The following is a 23,362-nucleotide window of genomic DNA, read 5'->3' on the forward strand; positions in this document are numbered from 1 at the left end:
ATGTACTCACTAATTCAAGGCACGACTGGTTGTGTGAATAAGGAGATAAAGGTTGATGCTGCATACCTTGACTTTAGCAATGTCTTTGAAATGGTCTCTCATACAAACTTGAAAGATAGGACTGGCTAAGTAAGACTATAAGGGGATGGAAAACTGGCTGGACTACCAAAGGAGAGCGACCAGTTGTACAAAATCCAACAGGTGGCTCATCACTAATCAAATGCCGCAGGGACTGATACTGTTGAATAATTCATTTTTATTAATGATCCAGATCATAGCATAGAGTACTCTGAGCAAGTCTGTAAATGACAAAAGATTGCGAAGAAAGCTCCCAGATATTGAGAAGCAGCTCAGTAGGCTGAAAAAATGGGCTGAAAGAAATCTGATGAAGGTCAATGGAGGCAAAATGCAAGTCTTGCTTGGTTTGAAACGTGCCTGAGCAAGTCAACTGTCTAAAAGGCAATCTGGCAGACAGCACAGCCTTGCAGCAAAGGAGGCACACTGGATCATATTAGCATGAATGGAGCCATCACAGCAAGGGAAGGAATTCTTTACTTGGCACTTGTGAGGTTGCACATGAGTACTGACTGTGTCCAGGCTTGGGATCTGAGGATCAAGACAGACATTGGAACACTGGAGTGAGCCCACCCGAGGGCTCCCAAGGCAGGAAAAGGGCTGAGAAGAAACTGAGAGAACTGAGTTTGCTTAGCTTTCAGAGAAGGAAGGATCTCAGGGGAGATCTTATCACTGTCTACAATTAACTGATAAGAGGGTATAGAGTAGATGAAAACAGGTTCCACAGAGTGAGAGAAAGGCAGGGGATTCAAGGTAGAACAGAGGAAGTTCTAACTGCATGCTTGTCTGGACAAGGCTTTATCTAATTGGACCTGCCTTGAATCATACAGCCAGTCAAACCACTGCTGAATAAAAGAACACAATGGGAGAATAGGAATAGCTCTGAAAAACTCAGATATTATTGAAAGAAGCTGGCAAACACAAGAGAGATACAAGTAGAAAGTCCTTACCAAGTGATTCTGGCTACCTATCTGCATTCTTCAGGAACTGTAAAGTAGATTTTAATGAAATATCACAGTCACTTCGGTTCATATTTTGTTTGTGCTGTATTTACAGAAATGGTTGTCCTTGCCTTTACAGGACATATGCCTACCATTCTCACATATTCAAGGCAGAGTAGAGGTCCCCTCACTAGAAACAAATAAACACTACTATCCCCAAAGCCATCTCCTGTAACCCAAAAATTCCAATACTCTGCTGAAGTAGGCTTTTTTGAGTGCACAGTATTATAGCCCTTCTCTGCAAGACATGGGAACTTTCACTTCGCTATTTTACAGAGGAACAGAAAGTGAAATAAATTACATTTTACTGCAAAGGAAAAAAAAAAGCATTGAATAAGTTGAGATAAGATGAATTAATGTCATCCCTGAAGCTATGAAAGAGCCAGAGGAAGGTGTATTTACCTTGCTGGAGATAGTAAATCACAAGATTCAGTCTTGCCTCAGGAATAACATCAACCAGAGGAGGTAGGACTTGCAAAGCCCCTTCTCCTCCTCGGAAAACCACCTGCAGAGAAAGGCACCACATTGATAATCATGTATCAGAATCTTTTCTATGATAAATTAATTCAAGGAAATTAATCCTTAAATTCCTGCATAAACAGTACGAAAAGGTCAGTAGCTCTGGCATTAGTTTAATTCCTGCTTTAATGTAGCTGTAGAATTATACAGTGTGACAGTCTTTACTCTGAAGAACATAAGTATTTAATGCATACCTAAAGATTAACTTATTTCAGCTTTTAGCAGCTCAAAAGAGTGATACATTGTATATCAAGGATTAGAAAGAATAAGTCTGAATGAAGGGAACACATGCAAAACTATAAACTGCTGCTGATGTTTTCATGTGAAAAAAATTAGGCTAACACCTCCACATTTATTTAGAATGTCACAGGATCCTAAAATGATCAGGAACAGTCAGGTATACTCCAGTTTCACATGACAGTTCCTCCAACAAGATCTAATGTACTTATTCAATAAAGCACTGGCAAAAATACCAACGTACAAAGTAAACAACACTAACTTACAAAAGTCCAGTTTGAAAGCAGTTTTAACTCTTTGAGAAATAAGTGTTAGCTTGTAATGACTGCTCTTGAAAAATGATAAAGCAAGTAACTGCCTGTCATTAAACATGAGCAATCCACTGTTACCAGTTATTCAGCAAAATAATAATACCAGTGAAAGGAAAATTAACCATTAGTTACTCTTAGTGACTCTTTTACTGCGGAACACAAAAGTATTTAGGTTTTACGAGCATCTTTTTTCCTAAAACTCTCTGCTTAGCATTTTTGGGATGAAGGCCATTTTCATGAGTTATCTTTATTCCAGTCAAATTGTTCTGGTACTAAATAGAGTTCAGGTCATCCTGTCCTGTAGACACTCATCTACAGTGTCTTTATTGAGTGGGCTCCACAAAATATCTTGTATAGGTATTCTTACACAACATACATTATTTTAATATGCCTTCATGACTAAAAGCAACAGTATTATTATTTTCTTGACACAGTCTCAAACTGTCAGGGAAAAATTCCAGGAAAAAAAGTAAATACACTTGATAGCACATTCATTATACTGGTAGGATTCCTGGAATGGGACTTATATGGCAGCAGAGACTCAATTAAGTCTGCAATTTTTCAAAATATTCAATTTTATGACTCATCATTAAAAGCTCTACAAGTGACTGCAGTTAATATCAAATCCCAGAAATGCATTACTTACCAGATTGTGCTTAATGAGCTCCTTGCCAAACTCAAAAGATGATGAGGCACTCTCTGTCAAGTTTTTGAGCTCTGCCTGGAATTAGATATATTCCAAAATTTTAACATAAAACCAAAAAAGCACAGAAGCCTAAGTAGAGCTTCAAATGAGCTTTAAAGCTGACAGCAAGACATCTCCATTGGTGTTGAATGACTAGAAGATTTTGCCTTTCCACTTCTATCTAATTTTTTTAGCAATTGGGTAATACATAAAAACACAAGAGCAAAAGGGAAAATGGAAAGACCACTCTGCACATATGTGGACAGATGGGTTAATGCCAGGGAAACTCAAATAGGTGACATTCCTATAAGAACATAGTGACAAGGTAAAGGCCATTATCGACACTACTGATTAAGACAAAGGAAAAGAAACATGTATGGAATCTTAAACAAAAATAAAGGTGAGTTGAAGGACTGTCCAATAGATACCTCTGCAGCCTTTCCATTGTAAAGTCGGAAATGGTTACAAGCCTTAAGGTTAAGAGCAATGGTGCTGTCAGGAACTTGCTGAAGATAAACAGCTAGCACTTCCTGTGATACATCATAGTAATCCAGTTTGTAATAGCACAGGGCCACATATACATTCAGAGCCAGGTATTCCCTGCAGGAAACAGGATTAAACAGAGCCTTTAAATCCCACCAGATAGTTTAACATTTTCCCATTGCAGCACATTAAAATAAAAGAAAACTCTCACATCTATACATATTTTACAAACACATCAAAACTGGGGCTTCTGAGAAATGCTTAGGACTTCTCTAGTTTGTCAGCTAAGACACATTCACAGTATTTTTTCCACAGCAGCTACTGCAGCTTTTAAGAACTACCAACAAAACTTTAAATTTGCAAGTCTGGGAAATAGTGGCAACTTCACACCAAGGAAGCATGCAGAACACGAGCACTATAATTGGCCTGGCAGAACATGATTTTCTAAGCAATACACTCAAAGACATTTAATATGCACGTAAAAGTTTGTACCAAGTACAATTATTTCAAAAAATCCTTGTTATTACAAGCAGTCAATTCAGAAGAGCTGGAGAGAAAAAAGACAAGCATTTGTGAAAACTCTGAGTAAAAGGATAATTGTTATGAAGGTTACTCATTTAGCTTTGAGTGATTGTTTCTGCAGGACTAGGAGGTTAAAATCTCTTTCCCAAGCATTACATGATATATGCATTATGATGGATTTCTCTGAAACATTCAAGAGGGGATAATGTCAAAAGACAGCAGTATTCTGGGACAGCGGTTTCTATTTTATTAAAAATACTTCTAGCCACATAGGAATTCAATTTGTTCCTTGTTAAATTCTGAACTAAAAATTTGCAGAACATGACAGAAAAACCTGACAAGTGTCACAGAGGATAAACAGAGAAGGAAAGAATTTCAGACTTAAAGGAATGCAAGGAACTCTATATAGAACCCAAGAACTGAACCCTTCTAAGGAAGGCTAAGAGGTGAAGGAGAAGTCAATAATTCAAGCAAAGTCTCAAGATTGACCATCAGAGGGGAAAAAAATAAAAAGACAAAGCAGGTACATAACCATATATCATTTCAGAAGAAATAAGTAACAAAATAAAAGAGATATCAGAATGAATTAACCAACAATTTCACAAAAAAGAAAACAGGAGAGAGCAGATTTCTTTTTAAATGTGGGATTTTCAATAATACTTTGAATGAACAAAATTGAGGAGCTGCAACTGGTGCACATTCTGTGATGGGAAAGGGACATAGCAGTTATGGAAAATGTCTTTTTTCAGAAACCAAGCAACTGTTTGGAATTTAAGTGGCACCAATAACATAGATACTCCAATAGGGTTTAGAGATGCGCACCGATTGTCCAGCAGAATGCGCTTGTAGATATCAATAGCTTCTTGGTAGTGGGACCGCATGTAGTGGATAGATGCCAGGCTAAGCTGATCTTCTGTAACATCTTGCAGGTTCTGGTGAGAGCTCATCAGTTTCTTTTCATCACTGAACTAAAAAGAGTGGGATATATTCTCAGAAGAGTTCAACAAGAAAAGCTTTTTAATTAACCAGGTTAGTTTGTCCTTGCTGGTAAACACCATTAAATACCTGGAAAACTGCTGTTACTTTAAAGTTAATTTGACCACTGGAGAAACACAAACATTAAAGAAGCAGATGAGTTCAAACTGGATAAATGTTAGGCTAAAACTAAGCATACATTTTCCTTTAAGGTGTGATTTAGATATAATTACATGTCATGTGCTTTGATGGATAAGAGGGAAAGAGCTAAATTAATTATTTCACAAACAGAATTTCGCAACACAAAATTTCATTGTAATTATTCAAGCCAGCAAAAATTTTGTTGTTTGTAGATCCAAATCTAATGTCTCTTGCATAGCAGAAAAACACAAGACTTGCAAACACACAAGCCCTAATTTTACTAGTCTTCTTTACAGCACTAACAAGTTCGCTTTCACCAGGCTCCAATTTCTAGTTTCTTTAAGTAAATGATTTATTTTTAAAAGCATTGCTGAATAGCACATTTAACACACACACAGAAGGCTAAAAACAGAGTTAAACATACCCTTTACATTTGTATTACATTAGTGAAGTTGAGGCTATTTACCTAATAGGTCTGCTCAAATCACTTATTCCACTGCTTCCCTTTGCTGTTTTTACTGATTCAACAGTAATTATGAATGTCTCTTAGACATAAATTGTAATATTATATATTTGTTTTTCCACCTATCTGCTAGTTTTCTTCAAATTCTTCTCCTCCCTCTTTAAGCCAATCACAAAGTTAAAAGGCAAGATAAGTTGCTTAACAGAACTAAAGGAAATGGGCTTCATAGTTTTGGTAAAACCATTTATTTCCAGCGACTAACTAGATAAAGAGAAGTTGCATAATTCCTAGTTCATCACAGACATCTGTAAGTGCCAATGCCAGTGTAAAAAGGCTTTAAGATTTCTCTCTTAAAATTAACAGATATTTAAGTAAAGAGCATCTGACATGAAAGCTAACATTCAAGATTTATACTTCCTTTTAAGTCAGTATCTTTAGTAGCAGAATGCTTCTCACATATTCTGGTACAGGATGGTACAAAACCTAATTTAAGGGAAGATAGCTATGTCTAGTAAGTGAATTAAGCACTTAATTGTTGTTGAAATTAAATTATATTTCATGCTATTAACAATATGATTTCCTGGATACTGAACTATTTAAGAGGACCAATAACAGCATATGCACCATTTTGGTTAAATTGCTACATATAAGAGAGCTGCAAGTTAGGCAAACTTGGTACATTTAGAAAAAAAAAAGTAAAATAGTGGCTTTTACATTTCTGATACTATTAAGGTTTCATGCTCCTCATGATTAAAAATACCATTACATTCCTATTGTACAGCTTCTGTGAAGTGTATTGGTAACACTTTCCTTAGAAACATGCTGAGAGCATCTATTCTGAGGTCACGTTTTCATACTTGCTTTCTCTTCCACATTTTAATACAGTAGGGTGGTTATGAAAAATGTTTGTTCTTCTGCCACCACAGGCATTTTAATTATTCTGCCAGGTTGCCAGCATAAATTACACACTAGTAAATTGAAAAGAAAACAAACAAAGCAGGAATGAAGGAAAGACATCATACCTTATGTGCCAGGTGAAAGAGTAAACGGTTCTGGAGACCACTCTTAGGTGCTGAAAGGGAAATTCAGTATGGATTATTGTAATGAACTACTCACAGGGTATCTCTTCATATTTTTAACTTTCTTTCTCAATAGACATGAATGCACCCCTATTCTTTCATTAACTAGCCCAAGTACAGTTCTTCACTGAGAGCCCATTGCAGGTCATGCCTTAGGGGAGGTTCTACAAATTTTAGAGTTGTTTAGAGGTCTTTCTCATTCCTATCTTCATTCCCTGACTATTTCTTTTTAAATCTCTGATGAAAATAATTTTTCATTGGCTTCTACCTTCAATGAACCTTAAAACGTCTATGAATAGCATTAGCATTTCCCTACAGCGATTTCTCAATAATTCTCTGGGGTTTTTTTTTGGTGACACATAAGCACAGCACTTTTTCAAAATAAAAAGCAGCAACAGATAAACTCAAGGCTCCTTCTATATGTGTCACATTTGAAATAAGTTTTGATTTATAGTTCCAGGAATCTCGACAACTTCTAGTGTATTGAAAAACCCAGTGCTGTTAGTCAGCAAAACAAAACCCATTTTGTTAGTCATGCACATTACATTATACCTCTAATATTTCTTCTGTCCTTAAGAATGAAAGGCATACAAAAGAATTCTACAGCCAGAGCAGATAAGGTTCAAACTAAGATATGGCAAGAGATTTAAGAGGGATATTTTCTTACTAGATCCAGTAAAGTTAATGAAATTCTTGCTCCAGCAGGATTAGGAATTCTATTGATTTCACTCCATATGACACAAATCGTAAACTGCAGAGTTTTAAGTCACTAGAGCCTTTTGCTTCACCAAGAGTGACAAATGTCCTGGTCAAACAGAGCTATTCATTTCTTTTGCAAGCAATCTTCCAAAAAGCCTTCCCTTGTTTCCTGTACTTTTCCTAGCCTAATGAGCAGTCTCTTTCTTGCTCAGACCAACCAGCTGGCAAACCATGTTCCACAGAAGGGGTGTACATGGACTCTTTACAAAAAGCAGAATTACTTACTGTGTTTATAAGACCACAAAAGTGCAGAGTTAGCACAGCAATAGCCTGTAACACAAGGCTGTAATTCTTCTGACATCCTAAACCATAAAAGGGCTCAAACCACCAATCCTTTTTCCCCACCACCCCCTGAAGATGGAATTTATTTTTTAAGCAATTTAGGGAGAGATTTCCAGGTTTCTTATTCTTTCTCCACATCGTTGGTAAACTTTGTAACATGGTGGACAGTGCAGTGCCAAAACCCAGGCCATTCTGATAAGATTGGCAGCACAAGGCTGCCCACCTACTTCTAATAAGTACAGCAACTATTTCTTCCCTTTTTTCCTTAGCAAGCTGTGTTATTTAACCATGTTCCTAGAAAAATTAGGACAGTTAATTGTATCTATAAAGAACAACTAGAACAGAAGTCCAAAATACAAAGGTGGTATGAAAGCACTCTCAGAAGACCACATAATCTTGTAAGATACTTCTAACAGAGCATCAAGTTGTTAAGAAGCAAAACTGTCTTCACTCTAGGATATATGTGGCAGTTAGGCTCTTTATTAAGTAACCGAAAGTTTCTGATCTACAATAAATATTGCATAGGCAGCTGTAGTAGTATAACTGACACAACAGCATGCATATTTCAGCCACTGAGTTAGAGAGTACCTTAATTTAAATCCAAGCTCTTCACTCTACCTGTTCCCTAGCATTAATTGATAGGTTTTAATATCAAATTCCAGGAGGGCTGCACATAGACCATACATGTGCTTTTGTGAGAAACTTCAACCACAACCATCCTTCACAATTCAAAACATTTGGTCATCAAAGACTCCAAAAATACAAGCAGGACAGATTGTGGGATTTATACTGAAAATAACATATTGTATAATCACAGTACCATGAGTAAAGACACCAATGTTCCTTTTTTGAGTAGGTTTTCCTTTTTTTTTCCCTTTTGAGTGTTTTTTAGCATTAATTTCACTGTGAAAATTGTGGCTTGTGAGCAATACTGTCAAGAATCTAAACTAACGAATTTTTGTTTCACTGGTCAACCAGTGAGTGCAGGCTGCCCTTGCAAACCTGGCATCTGATCTGACATCAAAATTGTTATTTACTTCTTGGTAAAAGCTGGAAAGTTAGCCCACATTATTTAACACTTAAAAACAGGCGGAAGAAAAAATCTGAGTTTTAATGATGTGCATGGATATATAGAGGGTGGGAAAGTGTCCTGCTTCGTAAGATATTATATGATACCAGCTATCTGATATTCTTTAAAATAAGTTGCTTAAAACCCCACACAAATATAGCCCTGTCAATATAGTAAGCAGAAATATGGAAACATTCAATATCAGCAGTTTCTTTTCTTTTGGTGCCAAATGCATTCTTTAAGGAAGACCAGGAAACATATGAACAAGGTCAGATTAGTTTTCAGAAAGAATGGGGTAATGAATATTGGATAAAGACATTGTCAATCACTGGAGCAAGAAGTGATACAACTGCCTCATCAGAGTCAATGATTTTTAAGGGACATTAGTTTGGGTTTTTTATTATTCTCTGCTGCTACTGAATTTCATTGTCACTGATGTAGTAATACTACCAGGAAGCACAATCTCCTTTTCCTATTCTACTTTTTCAAGACAATGACTCTACTATTTTTTTTAATCAGTATCAATAATCTTGGGATCATAAGGTACATGATGACAATGCTGCATGGCAACAAACTGGACCCTGCTTCAGGTCTAGTATTGGCCTTGTACTCAAGCACTGAAGTAGCTGGACGAGATATATTTCCACCCAGGAAACGCATTGATACTCCTTTGTCAGAATTTTTGTCATGATCAGTGCTGTTTTTCCAGGCACTAGTGTCATAGCTGTCATAGATGTTAAAAGTGTTCTGTATATTTTTATGTGCTGACACTGACAGGCACCTACTGAAGTATTTGCTAAAATATAATAAGCAACTACAGTAAGAACGAAGACATTGTTTTCACTAGTTTTTAAACAAAATGTCAAACTCACTAGAAATGGCAGCTCAGATTCTTGGTGGGTTCCATACTGCTATCTCAGGCAGTAAAAAGATGATGAAATAGAGTCATGGACAATCTGGAATTTGTGCCCTCTCATAAGAGTGCAAGGCACCGCTGGCCATGCATCCAGCATTAACAAATCCCATCTAGCACATAATGCATATTCTATAGCAGTATATATGAAGTATATATTCTATACTTCACACATCAACAGGCATTGAACACACCTTAAACACACCTAGCAGGAGCTGGTAGGGATGGAACAGGGCTTAGAAGGCTCCATCCTGACAGTAGAAAATATGACCAGAGGAAACCTTATTCTCCTTGTTCCTGAGAAACAATGTTCTGCTCATCTGAACATAGTAGCTGAATGAAGCTCTCTGGGTCTCAAAACCAAAGTTTCACTGGTGGAGGGGAAAATAAAAGGGAATGGGAAAAATGTTAAAAAAACCCCATGGGCCAGTAGTGACCTTTACACTTACACCCATTTGAACAGCTCAACTGTTGAAATTTACAGAGGATATTGACTGAAATTTTCCCATTCCCACAAAACTTAAATGGCAGTTCAGCTATGTTCAGTTACTTGCAAAACAAACACATTTAATTTCAATCATACTAAGCAGAAAGTAAATTAAAGATCATCAAATTAATTACTCCTGGGCTGTATCTTCCACTATACTTAACAAGACAATAAAGTTAGTAGCTTTTAGAGTTTAAACATGTGATATTTTCACTTGTGACTTTGAAAGCTCCATATACGAAACGGCTGGTTCAAAACCTCAGCTAAAATGCACCAAAAATAACTACTGTTCTCAAGACAGAGGGTACAAGCAACAGAGCAGATAAAATCATGTAGGCGAACATGCAATCCTAAGAAAAGAAAAACCCAGTAACTGTTCTGTGCCTGCTTGTAATGGAACATTTTCACCGGTGACAAGTATTTCACACCTGAAAAACATTACTTTGCAAATAAGCAAAACTGATTTAGAAAAGGTCATTGTTCTTACTAACCCATCTCTGTTCTGCTTTTGTACAATATTGCTCATTTCATTAAAGGCTGTAAAATGAGTTCTCTGTTCACTTACACCACAGTCACATCTGACACATGCAGAGATGTGAAGAAGCAAAGTAATTACAAAGCTTTTCCCATCAAAAATTGGAAGGGATAAAAAAAACCCCCAACTTTAATGAATGGTTCAGCAATACAACTCTGTCTGTGCATGAATCTTAAAATTAATTCTAAGATTCCATTTATCCTGAAAAGACTTTTTTTCATAACAGACTTGACTGTAGCCCCACTTATGTGCACATTTTGTGGTATAAAAGAACAATTTTAGTTCTTATGCTTTAGTTCTTAGTTTCTTTCTTAATGCAAGCCAGCAGCTTCTGAAAGCACTATGCCAGCTTCTAAACACTCAGATCAGTTGTCAGGATTACAGTCCAAGTGTGCCAGGCTGAGTTTCTGTTCTTTAGCCTTTGCAAAGTAAAGAACTGTAAATGCAATATAAGAGTATTAGTTTTTATAATAAAAAAATAATAATTTGTTGTTATTATTGTATACTAAATCAAGAGCAATAGTTTAAGCCTCATTCTCTCAAGACAAGATTCGCTGCTCACAGCACAGAAAACATGTTCAGCTAATGTATGAGAACACAGATGCAAAAGGAGTCAGCAAACCATCACTTGGCAGCTTCACTATGGGATGGCTACAAAACAACAGTAGCTGACTTGGAAGTAACTACCTTCACCTCAGAACCAGGAACATTAATAACTGCAATGTAAGCTGACAACAGGGGAAAAGGGGAAGCCAGAAACATCTGAAAGGAATTCGGAAGAAAGCCTAAAGGAGGTAAAATACAATTGTAATGAAAGACCTTCAAGGAGGGATTTTTCTTTATTGCCTTTTTGCTTTACTTCTTAGGTTATATTTGCAGTAATTCTTATTTATATGACTTTTGATATTCAGACTTATACTTTCCTGAGAGAATCACAGAATGGGTTAGATTGGAAGGGACCTTAAAGATATCTAATTCCAACCCCCTGCCATAGCCATGAACACCTTCCACTAGACCAGGTTGCTCAAGGCCCTGTTCAGCCTGGCTTTAAACATTTCCAGGGACAGAACTTCTCTGGGCAACCCCTCACCACCTTCACAGTAAAGAATTTCTTCCTTGTATCTAATCTAAACCTACTCTCAGTTAAAAGCCATTCCTTCTTGTCCTATCACTACATGCCTGTGTTAATGGTCCTTGTTCAGCTCTCTTTTAAGTCTTGTCTAGGTACTGAAAGCCTCAATGAGGTCCCCCTGAACCCCTTTGTTCTCCAAGTTGAAAAATCCAATTCTCTTTGCTTTTCCTTGTAGGAAAGGTGCTCCATCCCTCTCATCATTTGAGTGGCCTACTCTGGACTTGCTCCAGCAGGTCCATGTCCTTCCTATGCTGAGGACCCCAGAGCTGGATGCAGCACCACAGATGGGGTCTCACCAGAGCAGGGCAAAGGGGCAGAATCCCCTCCTTCATCCTGCTGCCCACGCTGCTTTGGATGCAGCCCAGGATACAATTGGCTTTCTGGGCTGAGTGCCATTGCTGGGTCATGTCCAGCCTCTTGACCACCTGCACTCTCAAGTCCTTCTTGGCAAGGCTGACCTTGATCCCTTCATCCCCCAGCTGGTGTTGATACCAGTGGTTGCCCCAACCAAGGTGCAGCACCTTGCACTCGACAGTGCTGAACTTCTTGAGGTTCTCACAGATCAACCTCTCAAGCCTGTCCAGATCCCTATGGCTGGCATCTCATCCTTCAGGTGAGTGAAGAACACCACTCAGCTGGTGCTATCTGCAAACCTGCTGAAGGTGCACTTGATCCCTTCATCTGCATCATTAATGAGGATATTAGATAACACTGGTCCCAATACAGACCCCTGAGGGACACCTCTAGTCACTTGGGCCCATTGGGACTCTGAGCTGTTGAGCACTACACTCTGGATCTGTCTGAACAATTCCTAATCCACCTAACAGTCTACCCATCAAATTCATATCTATACAATTTTGAGAGAAGAATTTTGTGAAGAACCATGTCAAAAGCTTTAGAGAAGTCCAGATAAATGACATCCATATCCCTTCCCTTCCCCACTGATGGAGTCACTCCATCACAGAAAGCCACTAAGTTGGTCAGGCAGAACTTGTCCTTGGTTAAACTATGCTGGCAGTCCTTAATGACCTCCCCATCCCCTCTATTCCATGAAGTTTGAATTAAATAACAACAGGCCAAGACATCAACTCACATCTATTATAAAATAAAGATAAAACCTTGCTCCACAAGAGATTGTGGACTATGTATCTGTATGAATACATTAACTACCTCATGTCTTTTAATGATAGTTTCCTAAATTTTAAGTATCCTGCAATTTTTTCCTCTTTAATGGAATGATGGTTAACCACAATTTCCTTAAGCAACAACAACAGTATATGGCAAGAAAGAACTTGATTTGATTTCAAGATATTTACATGTTTGTGTGGAAAACTTATTCCAGAAAGCTAGCTGATATTTATACTCCCTTTCATACAGAGATTGTATCACTGTAGAAATTTAGAACTGTAGCTGAAACTAAATTAGTTTCCCTTAATTTGTTTTAGCAGTATGCTACTTTCAGGGGTTTAGCATAACTGCAGCAAAAACCAGCATGCACTATATAAGAATTCAGGCAAAATAATCCCAAAATAGCAATGGTAAAGAGCCTAATATTAACACTACCTAACATTTTTTTCAGTGGTATTCAAGGCAGTATTGGATAAATGGTGTTCTTCTACAGACTCCTCTTCAAAGGAAGTATTTTTATTTTTCTTCAAGGTCTTTGCAAAACTATGAAAGAGAGCACAAGATGATATGGCCCCAGCTGTCAATACTATATGGCAAACAGCCACCACTTATGCAATTCTAAATTGTAAAAAAAAACCTAAAAGAGGATCTGACTTAAGTAAAAACAAAAAGGTTTAAATTCAATATAAGAAAGACTGAAAGGGGATATACCACACTTGCAAGCTTTCAGTGGAGAAAGGACAAGCATTACAAATCCTCAGATGTGACTGCTTCCCCACCAAGCTTAAGTAGCCAGAAATCACCAGGATTATAGTAGTCACAAGAAAGGTTCAGCACCTCATTATAAAAACTGGCATGCTGTCCTTCTTAAACAATTATGTAAAATCAGGAACTGATCAGGAACTGAACTAATGCGACAACTCCATTATTTTCTGTTCCCGCCCTCAGCTACTCTCCCTCCTGCTCTTGCTTTCTTAATATTCCTACCCTTGCCTCCAGCACCCAAATACCACTAACTGCACCCCTTACTCTGCCACTCGCCATACTATTACTAACTAATCTAAAGGGGCATGACAAACACTAACCTTCCCTCCCCTCCAGCTCACAGTTAATACATGTGCATGCCAGCTGTGTATCTGTCATCTCTAGAATGGATTACTAACTTACAAGATGTGAAGTTGATGACAATGGCTCCAACTGGTACAAGATGCAGCTGCTTGCTTCCTCCATGCTCTAGGTCACAGTGACACCTCAAAGCTCTATTGCCCATTTATTTTCAGATTCACTTCAAATTCTAGGTTGCAATCTCCAAATCACAAATTTGTGGTAAGTTAAAGATTAAATTATTTGTGAATATTAGAAATTTACACACCTCTTGAACAATACAAATCACAAAGCTCCACATGAGATTTTTTTTTTTACAATTGAAAATAAAAAAACATTTCCAGTTGTGGGACTCGAGCTCAGCATGATCTTTCTGAGGATTTTAAAGGGATATGAGAACCTAATTCTTTTTTTTAAATGCTACAAAATTGTCCTTTTGGAAGGCACTCTTTCACAGCAGAAGAAAGCACACTATTATTTTCTTCCTACTCTATTTTGCAGCTCAGGACAAGAAGACTAATGAAAGAACAGAGAAAACCCATCCTTCAATAAGAGTTTTATCCTAAGAAGGCAAGAGTCAGAAGTTGAGTGGCATATCACTACTATTAATCCTACTTAAAAAGCACTCAGATACTATGGTTATAGAAAACAATAAAAATCATTAAGGTATATAAAAAGTGATGGGCAACGAAGTTAAACTACAGAAACATTTTTAGGCAGCAAAAATTTCTCTGGAATCTAATTTTCATTCCTCCTCTTTGAATGATCTCATGCGTGTTCAGATTAAAGTAGAACTGTAATAATGTGACTTATTGAACTCCATGCCTTGAAGAATCAAGATACCTAACATCTGACTTATAAGGCAATGAGACCACCTACCAAGTCACTCCAACTACGTAAACAGAGCTCTTGTCTTCATCAGGGAGAATGCTTAGTTCTCTCAGATGCTTATTTGTTTTATAATTTCACTGGCTTTATTTGTTTCATCTGCGCTGGCTCAGGGACACAGAATCAGTCAAAAGAAAAGTAACCTTTTGTAGCTGGTTGGCATATGCTGGGTTTTGTATTTAGAAATTAATAAGAGAAATTATTTTCCAGATGCTTATTTTAGTTCCAGCCGCTCTACATGCCCAAGGTATTTTTAGGAAGGAAACTGCATGATAATTCTCCCGTTAAATGAAAGTTAAAATTAACTAACCCCCAAACAAAACCCCAAACCCAAAAAACTTTGCTCTAAAGTATCCTTTATTGCATACTTTGTCTGGAAATTACTTTAAGTGTTCAAATCAATAAGCAGTCTTTTCCAACAGAGGCATACATCTCACCTTTCAAGGCTGCTTGTTCTGCTTGTGTGTACATCCCCAGAAAGAAGTATGTACAGGCAAGGTTCACCCAAACATCTGGATTGCAAGTTGCTTGCTTGGTTAAAGCCTCATATTCCTGTAACAGAAGAGAGGGTGGATTTTTAAAAAATGTGTACTAGCACATACTTGTATTAAATATAATTCTTTCTTCCAAAATTTTACAATGTATCATTGAATTACTGAGATCAAACAATTTATTCTGTAGTTCACTGCAGTCCTTACAACAAAACTATTATTTTAAGCTATGTCCCTACTTTTTTGTTTACAACACTATAACAGACCACAGAGACAAGCAGTGCCTTAAATCATCACATATAAGCAAGATTTCTGTCAATACTGAAGTTACAGAGATATAAAACATATTTATATTGTAAATATATTATTACAAAAATATTATTTACATATATAAGCCCCAATGTATGTAAGCTATAAAAGCATCAATATAACCAACTTCTGTTGCTTTCCTAAGTTCTCCTCCAGTCAAAGTCTGGAAGCCATAATCACCAGGGAAATCTCTTTGTGAATACTTACTGGAGCAAGTGTTAAATGTGTTTTTGTAAACCTGTAGGTAGTGTCTTAGTGCATATTAAACCTGTGGAAGTGTGTGTTAAGTCTGAGGTTATGCAATATAATAATATCAAGTGCAGGAAGAAATTTTTTTTTGAACTACTAATAACTAAAATGAGTATTTTTAAATTGTGTTTAATTTTATCACATCTTTTTTTTAGTTCCTATTTTTGTGTAGGTTTTATAATTACATATTAGTACAGTGGTACATGTATATTATTTATAAATGTATAGATGTGTGTATATACATTGGGGGTGTGTACTCAAAAATTTTTTACTAATAGGGGTATAGCAAAATTGTTTGGAGACCACTGCATTAAAATACAAGCCTATAAATTGGTATTGGGCAGATTCTAGATCTCCTTATAGATGAAGATTAGTAATTTATAGTAAGTATTAATAACCTTTTCCTAACTTAACCATTTCCCATTTAAAGATTTACAGCCAACAGCTATAGAAAGGCTCTAAAAAACATATTCTGATATTTCTTACACATCCACATTGATTACATATCCTTTAATTATGCCACACAAACTGCTTCATTTCTTGTTATCTGTGAAACAGCAAAAACTTAACAGATTAATCTTTCATTCTACTTCTTTTAAACAAAGAAACTTTGCAGCCACTAAACAGTTATATTCCTGAAGATAAGCATCTTTCCTCAGAGTAACAACAGGTACTAAAAACAGAGGCATGGAGATCTCCAAATGCCATTTTTTCCTGTGTCACAGTTCTGATAAATTCCTAGGAAGGACCATCCCAATGGAAGTGCCTGCTGCTGGTGCTCCTGATCTCCATCCAGCCATGGAGGCAGGAAGCATAAGGCAAAGCAGGCAGGGTCACTCAAGGTTCTCACAAGACCAGCTGAAGGAATGTCATCCATGTACTCCAGATCACTGCAAGCTGCTCATCCCTCCCAGCAAAACGTCCCCTTGACTCTGTAGTTGCTCTCCAAACATGAATTGGAAATCCCCTCTACCTAGGGAGAGTTCAGCAGATTGAGCCCTCTGTGGGTGGAAGAATTCTTACCTCTGGGGAAAAGGACAGATATATATATATATACAAAATGAGATAAAATAAGTCATGCCCAAAGGACAGCAAATCCCAGGAGTGCAAACATGATGACAAAAATAAAGTTTAGAGTTTGCAAGCATAAAGAATTATTTTTTTTGGTTGCCAAATAAAAGTAAGCTGCACTCCCAAACAGAGAAGATACTGGTCCTTACCAGTATCTTAAAAGCACCCTTAATAGCCAGCTCAGTCTTGCTAGTAGTTCAGGGACTAGCTGTCCAACAATATTTACAATAAATAAATATAAATATAAATATCATAAATATAATAATAATAATTATTAATATTTTTAAAAATAAAACATTTACATAGAGACCAACATTTCCTACTGAGGCCAGTTTAATCCTGACGTAGGCCTGTCATGGAGCTCTGAGATATAGGCCACTGCTGTTTATTGGGACCATCTGGAACCTTTCAAAATTCATTCAGATTAAATGCACCCAAAGGTCTCTTTTGACTAGGGCTTCAGGCAGATTAATTAGAAAAGACAAAGTGCATAAACACAAGTCATGTTCTGGCTTGGCCATTCCAAGTAAGCAATATATAAAGAGTTCTAGCAGTACCAATGTGAATCTATGGAAACAGTAAATAAAAATTAGGACTATTAGTGCTCCTTATCCTGTAGTTCTGGGCCATGTGTCTGGACTATGTGCTATTGTCCCTTTCCTCACTGAAAGCCATTCAACATAAGTCCCTCAAAGATTACTTCACAAGAACTTCCCCTCCTCCTTTCTAAATAAACCAACAAACCCAAACAAAATAAATACTCTCAAACCTGTCCTAAGAGTCAACCTGTGGCATACTTTTGCCATCCAGCAGCATTACCAACTCCTTGCTATTTTACTCTCCTCCTCCTCATGCCTCTATCACTAGACACACACAGTTTTCCTCAAAAGCAGGCTTCCAGGTCGATTGTCTACAACTATGGACACATGCTAACAATGCAGAGGGCCGACTCAATGCCCTCGTTACTTGTCTGGATTCTTCAAGCCCATAAACACAGATGCTGAAGAGCCAATAAAGAAGCCAACATATATGGCTGCTCCATATGTGCTCAAATGAGATACTGACTACAGTCATCATAGAGAGGCCTAGAGAACTCACAGAGCTAAAAAGATCCACTTTTTACTTTCTATTTTCAGCTATCAGGAACTGAAGTGTACCTGTATTCTCACACTTCTCACAGAATTACTCAAGCACGACCAGATACTGCTCATGGATGAACAATTACCCTAGTACAGCCCTGGTCCTTCCCTGATTTACTATTTGACTAAAATTATCCTGAGCCAAGCTGGCAGGAGGTCCTGTTCAGTGAAGTGGTGGAATGGCTCCTACTTCTCTGCCAGGAGGGAGGCAGCAGATTGGAGACACTGCTGTTGGCTGGCTGTAGGATTTTGACAGAAACAATGCATTGAAGGCTCTAGCCCAGGGATCATTCTTTGCTCTCATGTGTGCAGTTGATGAGCCAAAATGGCATTACCATGTCCAGGATACTAGCACTATGCTAGTATCCTGTATGGCTAGAAGCAGAGGGTGCAGACTGCGAGCTTGAAACTTGTTCTTGAATCCAACCAAGAAGTGCACCTGCTCATGGCAATTTGTCTAGTATTTTTTTTAATATATGTATATAGATATAGGCACAGATATATAAAAAAAAAAACAAACTCATTTTTTTCAGGCCCCAACTGATTCAATTTAGAAGACCAAGCAGCTCAGAAAAAGAATAATTGGGCTGATGCTCTAATTCTGGTACTTGGGTGACACTGGGAAAATTTTCAGAATTTTAGATTAGAGCTATGAACAAGTAGCAGCAGCTGCAGAAGGACAGATGGGTTTTTCTCCATTATGGACACTAGATGTGGAAGATTCTAGAAAACTAATTCGACGTCATCATATACTAGGGAAGCTCTGGTTGCTATATGATGCCAGGAAGACATGAGCTACTCAGTAAAAATAAGTTTGTCCATGAAGGAAGCTAGTCAGTCCCCCAGGAAGAACTGCACCATGACTACTGAAAGAGTCAAGCCCATTGCAATATCATTTGTAAACTGGGGTACAGCAGAAGGGATGATCCCACCAGACCAGTGGCAGTGGCATAACCTTTGAGAAAGACATCTGCTGTTAAGAAGGGGAAAGTATGACCCAAATGAGGCTGAGGTTAGTGCTCTACCTAGAGGATACCTAACTGCTGTTGGTGTGCCTGTGATAAGAGAATGCGAATTCTCTCACATGAATATGACAGAAATTTTGCTGTCATTCTCTCTGAAGATATCCCTGGAGCTGGAATGGATGTCTGTGTGTTTTTCACTTCTTCCCTGTTTCTCCTGGTAGTGCATGATGGCCACCATTCCCAAGCTTCCCCAAAAGTTGCTATGCAACTAACACGCCTGGCTCACTATGAAAGTATCATCAGTAATAAAAGGATTGAACAGTGTGATTTCTGAAGACCCTCATCAGGTACAAACCATGAACAGGAATACAAACCATGAACTGTTAATACACTGACACATACTATATGTTGTCACTTGCAGGAACACATAGCAGTGTGAATCATTTAGATTATATGCAATGTCATTCTGGATAATTCAGCAGAATCTTTGACCCATAATATTTTATTTACAGTGCTTTTGGCATTTGCCAAAGAGTGCTCCAAGATCTCAAGGGTATAGATTATCAAGGAATCTGTCCTTGAGAATACAGCAACAACACCCCTGCAACATAGCAGATGAGATAACAGCATTTTACATTTCAACATGGAAGTCAATAATTGAAAGGCAATTCAGCCTCCATGGTGAAATGAGACCTACAGCCTTAGAAATTAAAACGAGAGTGTTCTGTCCCCGAAGAAACTAGGTTGAGATGCACAGGCTCATTTCCCACATGTCACCACAAAATGACAAAGCTATCAGGACTTATCACTGTGCAAAAAAAACAGTATTAAATCCGGAAAGACAAGCCCTATGATCTCTCACTTAAAACATACACAATCAATCAAACTACAAATCGCTTATACAAACCTTTTATTGTCCCTTCTTGGGCAGAAAACCAGGAAAAAAGATGACTATATTGCAGTTTTTAAAAGCCTGAATCAAGAGCATCACCTAGTGGTGAATCAAACACCACATGCAAAACCAATTAGGAAAATCTAAAAAAAAAAAGCAGTTGCCTTTTCGTTGAAGGAAACACGTAACATCTACTCTGGCTATAAAAGCATTTACTGGGTATTTAAAAAAGCAGAATTTATTTCAAATTTATTTTCAAATTATTTCTTATTTCAAAGAAATTGCAAGATATTTTTCATTTGTATATGAGCATTTTTCTTTTTTAAACTTTCGCTCCCTATTAACACCTAATGCCTAGATGTCAATTAACTACAGCAACTGATTGTTGTATTCATAATATCTAAATTCCACCAGTCCAAACATGAATATTAATTTACCACGATGTCCTGTACATTCTACATTCTATACTGTTTACCATCCATTTGATTCACTGAGCATTTCTTATATCTCCAACAGATGTTTTTCTCCTTCAATTTTTTAAAAGACAAAGTGCCTTGTGCCTTTCTTACTTAGAAGCTTTAGAGTTTTCACCTCATGTATGCATCTTGTGCATGTGACCATTTATCTAAGAGAGAAAATATCATCATTGTTCTATAATCTATTTCTTTTCCTTTTTATTATCTTTTGTTAATAGTTTAAATTAACATCTGTTTTTAATATTGATTCTGGGGAAAGCAAGTTCAAAGACTGCAAAACCAGCTATACTTCAGTTACACTTCTCAGTGAAGGGACACAACAGAACTGTAAGAGGCAAACATTAAAATGTACATATTTGAACAATTAACATATATTTTAGTGACTTAAAGATTTTAGAAAAAAAGACTGCCTCATTTAATTGAATTACCTAATACAAGAAAATGCAAAGAAGAGCAATAAAGTACATTAAATGGTCAGGGGCATCAACCTCTAAAGAAAGAATTTTTTCATACTTATCACAGAAAAGCTACACAATGAAGACAGAAATATTATTAAACCTGAAAAACGAAACTGTGGAAACCAAGCTGCAAAAAAGGGAATGATGGATTTAGGACATGAATAATGACATTCAACAGAACAAATAAAGCTACTGAGCCTAGTATGAAATAAGTCAGTACATAATATTTAAAAAGTTCTATTTTCATAGGCAAAATACCATTTTTTCCCCAATCCAAACTGCTTCCCACAGCATCTGCCTTAGGTACATTTGTACCTTAACTGGCTAGCAGGGCTGTTCCCTATTACAGACATTTTCCTCCTGTTGTCATTGCTTTATCACAACATCCCAATTTCCAGCCTCGGGAAGCAGGATTTCCCCACCTTACCTCCAAAGCTCTCTTGTAGTCACCCAAATGAAATGCACAGTATCCGATCCAAAGGTTGCCATCCTCCTCCTCCTCACCCACTTGCTGTTTAAACTTTGCAGAGAATAAAGAACGTAAGAATTTTGTCAGCTGACACAGTTTCTAAAGCCCCACAGATAACCAAAGCAATACTAGGCTATCATATATCGCGGATGGTTTGACAGCTGTGGATGCTGCTGGGGTGGAGCTGCTTTCACATCACGAAGGGCAGCAGCAGGCAACCCTCACAGGCCAAACCCGGCTCTGTGAAGCGGGGAGCAACAGGTGCCGCTGCAGGGCCCCAGGGGGGCGAGAGGCTCACAAGGCAGGGGAAGGGATGCTCTCGCCCCGCAGCCCTGAGGGCACAGGGCTGGCAGCGACGATACCGCTCTCCCGAGGGCAGCCTGTCACCTCCAGCAAGGCGATCGCGCCGGTGAAGTCCCTCTGGGCCAAGAGCTCTTCCAACTGCGGCACCTCCTTCCCTTTCTTCCTCCGCCTGTCTCCCGGCGGCGGGGTACCCCCCACGGCCGGCTTGGCCCGCGAGAGCATCTGGGCACAGAGCAAAGAGGAGCCGGGTCAGAGCGGGCCCTCCCTCGGCGGTGCCTCCCCCGCCGCGTCCCCCGTCCTGCAGCGCCTCACCATCCTACCATCCCTCACCGCCCCGCCGCCCCTCACCGCCCCTCACCATCCTACCATCCCTCACCGCCCCGCCGCCCCTCACCATCCTACCATCCCTCACCGCCCCGCCGCCCCTCACCATCCTACCATCCCTCACCGCCCCGCCGCCCCTCACCATCCTACCATCCCTCACCGCCCCGCCGCCCCTCACCATCCTACCATCCCTCACCGCCCCGCCGCCCCTCAGCATCCTACCATCCCTCACCGCCCCGCCGCCCCTCACCATCCTACCATCCCTCACCGCCCCGCCGCCCCTCACCATCCTACCATCCCTCACCGCCCCGCCGCCCCTCACCATCCTGTGGCCGGGCCCGGGCTCCGCGTTGCGCCGGCGGCGCCGTTGCCGGGGTAACGGCGAGACGGCGGAAAGCGGCGGTGAAAGGGCGCCGGCTGACGACTGGCGCCGTCCCCAGGGTTCCGCCTGCCGTGCGGCGGATGGCGATCTCCTCGGTCAGAACAGCGTTGGTTCCTCCCCCAAACCCCGTGGCTCTTCCTCTCCTCGCCTTTGGTCCCTGGCCTGAACATCCGGGTCACGCACGTGGATCACAACAGCGCCACGCATTTGGGACAGAGTGACTGGAAAGCGGCCATGTGGAAAAGGACCCGGGGGCGCTGGTTGACAGCGTGTGTCCAGGTGGCCAAGAAGGCCAATGGCATCGTGTCAGATGAAATGTGGCCAGCCCCTGTACACTCGTGAGGCCACGACAGGAACGACACTGAGGGGCTGGAGTGTGTCCAAAGGAGGGCAGCAAAGCTGCTGAGGAGTCTGGAGCACAAATCTAGTTGTCCCAAAGCAGGTTTTTTTCACCCGGAGTTCAAGAGGCTAATCCACGCGCAGTCAAGGTCTTTGACATACATTCAGTTCCGCACAGAAAGGATGCTGGGTGGCAAATGCACAAAGCCAGCATGACAACTTTTCATTCTTTATACATTTTAACAAACAAAGGCATTAAGGTCCATTGTGTGCAACTTACATAGTTCCCTTAACAATCAGTATTCTATCTTCTGTTGATTAATGATTCTCTCACTTCCCATGCTGATTAGCCCACATACTCGGTCTTTTGGGTCAGTGGCCGTGAGTCAGTGGTTGCAATTTACCCACTGCCAATTACCTTTTACCCAGCTGGGGCTGATTCAGCCCAGTGCTGGGCTGTTTTTATTAGTTTCTTCCTTGTCTTGGGGGTTCTGCCAAATGTCCTTGTGGCCTGTAAATTCTACATTCCTTGTGTCCACTATCAGTGGTACAACCTTATTCCCAGGCTTATGTTAACCTCCATTTAGGTCTGACATCACTGAAACATGTCAAGCCCTAAACCTTAACAAGGCAGTTCTACCAACAACTAATTTGTCTTTCTAACACCTGGACATCACTTAGAGCTTGCTTGTTAGCTGCTCCCTGTT

At 39.2% G+C, this 23,362-nt stretch overlaps 1 protein-coding gene across 8 annotated transcripts in view; it reads right to left on the bottom strand.

The window, feature by feature from the left end:
- Positions 1 to 22,412, bottom strand: part of IFT56 (intraflagellar transport 56) — a 56,766-nt gene extending 34,354 nt beyond the window's left edge. For 5 of the 8 annotated variants that reach the window (XM_068191475.1, XM_068191474.1, XM_068191473.1 and 2 more), the window contains exons 1-10: positions 22,257 to 22,412; positions 21,695 to 21,832; positions 21,266 to 21,358; positions 15,226 to 15,340; positions 6,435 to 6,484; positions 5,869 to 5,895; positions 4,656 to 4,801; positions 3,257 to 3,428; positions 2,790 to 2,864; positions 1,479 to 1,581 (exon numbers count right to left, since the gene is read on the bottom strand). In XM_068191475.1, the coding sequence (XP_068047576.1) occupies positions 1,479 to 1,581; positions 2,790 to 2,864; positions 3,257 to 3,428; positions 4,656 to 4,801; positions 5,869 to 5,895; positions 6,435 to 6,484; positions 15,226 to 15,340; positions 21,266 to 21,358; positions 21,695 to 21,832; positions 22,257 to 22,259 (922 nt within the window). In that variant the 5' untranslated portion in view covers positions 22,260 to 22,412. The other 3 variants (XM_068191480.1, XM_068191476.1, XM_068191479.1) reach the window with 3 other exon arrangements.
- Between the last annotated feature and the right edge of the window lie 950 nt (positions 22,413 to 23,362).

Source organism: Anomalospiza imberbis, chromosome 5 (assembly GCF_031753505.1).
Source record: "Anomalospiza imberbis isolate Cuckoo-Finch-1a 21T00152 chromosome 5, ASM3175350v1, whole genome shotgun sequence".
Classification (NCBI taxonomy): domain Eukaryota; kingdom Metazoa; phylum Chordata; class Aves; order Passeriformes; family Viduidae; genus Anomalospiza; species Anomalospiza imberbis.